The sequence below is a fragment of the Coregonus lavaretus genome (assembly GCF_964263955.1).
Source record: "Coregonus lavaretus genome assembly, contig: HAP1_SCAFFOLD_4272, whole genome shotgun sequence".
Classification (NCBI taxonomy): domain Eukaryota; kingdom Metazoa; phylum Chordata; class Actinopteri; order Salmoniformes; family Salmonidae; genus Coregonus; species Coregonus lavaretus.
In genome coordinates, this window is record NW_028162837.1 from 47,501 (window position 1) to 52,062 (window position 4,562).

At 44.2% G+C, this 4,562-nt stretch overlaps 1 protein-coding gene across 1 annotated transcript in view; it reads left to right on the top strand.

Annotated features, from left to right (window-relative positions):
* Positions 1-3,306, top strand: part of LOC311118789 (regulator of G-protein signaling 12-like) — a gene marked incomplete at its 3' end in the record, with an annotated part of 38,654 nt that extends 35,348 nt beyond the window's left edge. The window contains exons 7-8 of the mRNA XM_084193570.1: positions 1-131; positions 3,212-3,306. The exon at positions 1-131 is cut by the window's left edge and continues 26 nt beyond it. Coding sequence (XP_084049696.1) covers positions 1-131; positions 3,212-3,306 — 226 coding nt within the window. The remainder of the gene's footprint in view (positions 132-3,211) is intronic.
* Between the last annotated feature and the right edge of the window lie 1,256 nt (positions 3,307-4,562).

Here is a 4,562-nt window from a genome sequence, read left to right on the forward strand (position 1 = left end):
TTCTCTGAACGAGGACAGAGAGAGGGATGAGTGCGGAGGAGATAAGAAGAAAGGAATGTTCTTTTCCTGGTCACGGAACCGGAGCTTCGGGAAAGGACCCAAGAAACGGGATCTGGCTGACATCAACTACAGTGAGTGGTTCAAGAAAAGACTTGGACGTTTTTCTGAAATGTGGTCATGTGACTCTGTGTTTGGGACCTATGGAGTTAGGTGAGCGAGTGGTCTGGGAAAATGGGAATGGTTGGACGTTTTTTTGGGGGGGGTTTTAAAAAACAGTTGATGGAGTAGTAAAGACAATGTCTGAGGGACACGACGTATTCAGCAGTATGTGGACACCCCTTCAAATGAGTGGTTTCGGCTATTTCAGGTGTATCAAATCAAGCACACAGCCATGCAATCTCCACAGACAAACATTGGCAGTAGAATAGCCTTACCCGAAGAGCTCAGTGACTTTCGACGTGGCACCGTCATAGGATGCCACCTTTCAGTTTGTCAAATGTCTGCCCTGCTAGAGATGCCCCCGGTCAACTGTTAGTGCTTTTATTGTGAAGTTGGAAACGTCCACGAGCAACAACGGCTCAGCCGCGAAGTGGTAGGCCACACAAGCTCACAGAACGGGACTTCCGAGTGCTGAAGCACGTAGCGCGCAACACTCACTAATGAGTTCCAAACTGCCTCTGGAAGCAACATCAGCACAATAACTGTTCGTCGGGAGCGTCATGAAATGGGTTTTCATGGCTGAGCAGCCGCACACAAGCCTAAGATCACCATGCGCAATTCCAAGTGTCGGCTGGAGTGGTGTAAAGCTCGCCGCCATTGCACTCTGGAGCAGTGGAAACGCGTTCTCTGGAGTGATGAATCACGCTTCACCATGTGGCAGTCCGACAGACTAATCTGGGTTTGGCGGATGCCAGGAGAACGCTACCTGCCCCAATGCATAGTGCCAACTGTAAAGTTTGGTGGAGGAGGAATAATGGTGTGGGGCTGTTTTTCATGGTTCGGGCTAGGCCCCTTAGTTCCAGTAAAGGGAAATCTTAACACTACAGCATACAATTACATTCTAGACGATTCTGTGCTTCCAACTTTGTGGCAACAGTTTGGGGAAGGCCCTTTCCTGTTTCAGCATGACAATGCCCCCGTGCACAAAGCGAGGTCCATACAGAAATGGTTTGTTGAGATCGGTGTGGAAGAACTTGACTGGCCTGCACAGAGTCCTGACCTCAACCCCATCGAATACCTTTGGGATGAATTGGAATGCCGACTGCGAGCCAGCCTAATCGCCCAACATCAGTGCCCGACCTTACTAATGCTCTTGTGGCTGAATGGAAGCAAGTCCCCGCAGTAATGTTCCAACATCTAGTGGAAAGCCTTCCCAGAAGAGTGGAGGCTGTTATAGCAGCAAAGGGGGGAACAACTCCATATTAAAGGCCATGATTTTGGAACAAGATGTTCGACAAGCAGGTGTCCACATACTTTTGGTCATAAAGTGTAGTGTTCATAAACTTTGCATCTTCTCTTAAAGTAGGTGCAAATTTAGACGTATTTACATATATCCTTGATCTACAGTGCTTTCAGAAAGTATTCACACCCCTTGACTTTTTGGGATCAAAATCGATTAAATTTTTTTTTTTTTTTTTTTTTTGATCCACACAAAATACTTTGTAATGTCAAAGTGGAAGAAAATAATCTTAATTTTTTAAAAGATGAATGAAAAATAAAAACAAATATATCTTGATTAGATAAGTTTCCAACCCCCTGTGTCAATACATGTTAGAATCACATTTGGCAGCGATTACAGCTGCGAGTCTCTCTGGGTAATTCTCTCTAAGAGCTTTGCACACCTGGATTGGACAATATTAGCCCATTATTAGTATTTAAATTCTTCAAGCTCTGTCAAGTTGGTTGTTCGTCATTGCTAGACCGACATTTTCAAGTCTTGCCATAGATTTTCAAGTAGATTTAAGTAAACACTGTAACTAGGCAACTCAGGAACATTCAATGTCGTCTTGGTAACCAACTTACGTTATTGTCCTGTTGAAAGGTGAATTTGTCTCCCGGTGTTGGAAAGCAGACTGAAAGCAGGTTTTCTTCTAGGATTCTGCCTCTGCTCAGCTCTATTCTGTATCTTTTTATCCTAAAAAACTCCTTAGTCCTTGCCGATGACAAGCATACCCATAACATGATGCAGCCACGACCATGCTTGAAAATACGAATAGTGGTTCTCAGTGATGTGTTGTGTTGGATCATAACGCTTTGTATTACTTTAGTGCCTTGTTGCAAACAAGGATGCACGTTTCTGTACAGAGTTCCTTCTTTTTCACTCTGTCATTTAGGTTAGTACTGTGGAGTAACTACGATGTTGTTGACACATCCCCCGTTTTCTCCTATCACAGCCATTAGCTGTTAATCTGTAATTGTTTTAAAGTCACCATTGGCCTCATGGTGAAATCCCTGAGGGGTTTCCTTCCTCTCCGGCAACTGAGTTAGGAAGGACGCCTGTATCTTTGTAGTGACTGGGTGTATTGACACACCATCCAAAGTGTAATGAATAACATTACCATGCTCAAAGGGATATTCAATGTCTGATTTTTTATTTTTACCCATCTAACAATAGGTGCCCTTCTTTGCGAGGCATTGGAAAACCTCCATGGTCTTTGTGGTTGAATCTGTGCTTGAAATTCACTACTCGACTGAGGGACCTTACAGATAATTGTATGTGTGGGGTACAGAGATGAGGTAGTCATTCAAAAATAATGTTAAACACTATTATTGCACACAGTGAGTCCATGCAACTTATTATGTGACTTGTTAAGCACATTTTTACTCCTGAGTGTATTTAGGCTTGCCATAACAAAGGGGTTGAATATTTATTGACTCAAGACATTTCAGCTTTTCATTTTTTTTTAATTAATTAGCAAACATTTCTAAAAAAACGTAATTCCACGTGGAGTATTGTGTGTAGGCCAGTAACAATAAATCTCAACTGAATCCATTTGAAATTCAGGCTGTAACGAAACAAAATGTGGAGAAAAAAAAAAGGTCAAGGGGTGTGGATCCTTCCTGAAGGCCCCCTGTAGGCTGAACAGTGTTAGAACTTGGAACCTTCTGACATACTGAGGGTTTGTTTTACAGTTGTCTTTTTTCCAACTGTGTTTTGGCAGCTTTCGGTAACGTTGGTGAAATGATGTGTGTGTGTGTGTTTTCCTGGTAGACTTCTCGGGCAGTAACGGGCGTCGGGCATCACAAGGCTCTCTGTCATCCGGAAACAGCCTGGAACTGGGAATGTCCGGATCTGGGAAGAACGAGGTCAGTATACGCACCTGCAGTAACGTGTGTGTGTGTGTGTGTCTTGGTGTGTGTGTGTGTCTTGGTGTGTGTGTGTGTGTGTCTTGGTGTGTGTGTGTGTCTTGGTGTGTGTGTGTGTCTTGGTGTGTGTGTGTGTGTGTGTGTGTCTTGGTGTGTGTGTGTGTGTCTTGGTGTGTGTGTGTGTCTTGGTGTGTGTGTGTGTGTGTGTGTGTGTGTGTCTTGGTGTGTGTGTGTGTGTGTGTGTGTCTTGGTGTGTGTGTGTGTCTTGGTGTGTGTCTTGGTGTGTGTGTGTGTGTGTGTGTGTGTCTTGGTGTGTGTGTGTGTGTCTTGGTGTGTGTGTGTGTGTGTCTTGGTGTGTGTGTGTGTGTCTTGGTGTGTGTGTGTGTGTGTCTTGGTGTGTGTGTCTTGGTGTGTGTGTGTGTGTCTTGGTGTGTGTGTGTCTTGGTGTGTGTGTCTTGGTGTGTGTGTCTTGGTGTGTGTGTCTTGGTGTGTGTGTCTTGGTGTGTGTGTGTGTGTCTTGGTGTGTGTGTGTGTGTCTTGGTGTGTGTGTGTGTGTCTTGGTGTGTGTGTCTTGGTGTGTGTGTCTTGGTGTGTGTGTCTTGGTGTGTGTGTGTGTGTCTTGGTGTGTGTGTGTGTGTCTTGGTGTGTGTGTCTTGGTGTGTGTGTCTTGGTGTGTGTGTCTTGGTGTGTGTGTGTGTGTGTCTTGGTGTGTGTGTCTTGGTGTGTGTGTCTTGGTGTGTGTGTGTGTGTCTTGGTGTGTGTGTCTTGGTGTGTGTGTCTTGGTGTGTGTGTGTGTCTTGATGTGTGTGTGTGTGTCTTGGTGTGTGTGTGTGTGTGTGTCTTGGTGTGTGTGTGTGTGTCTTGGTGTGTGTGTGTGTGTGTCTTGGTGTGTGTGTGGGGCATGGTGTGTGTGTGGGGCATGGATCAGGGAAGAATGAGGGTCAACATTCCCATGTCTGAATATCCCCACGTTCTTACTCAGTGACCTAAAGAAATAAATATTAACCTGTCTGCTTCTCTCTCTCTCTCTCTCTCTCTCAATTCAATTCAATTCAATTTAAGGGCTTTATTGGCATGGGAAACGTGTGTTAACATTGCCAAAGCAAGTGAAGTAGATAGTAAACAAAAGTGAAATAAACAATAAATATTTAACAGTAAACATTACACTCAGAAGTTCCAAAAGAATAAAGACATTTCAAATGTCATATTATGTATATATACAGTGTTGTAACAATGTTTCTCTGTCTCTCTTTCTC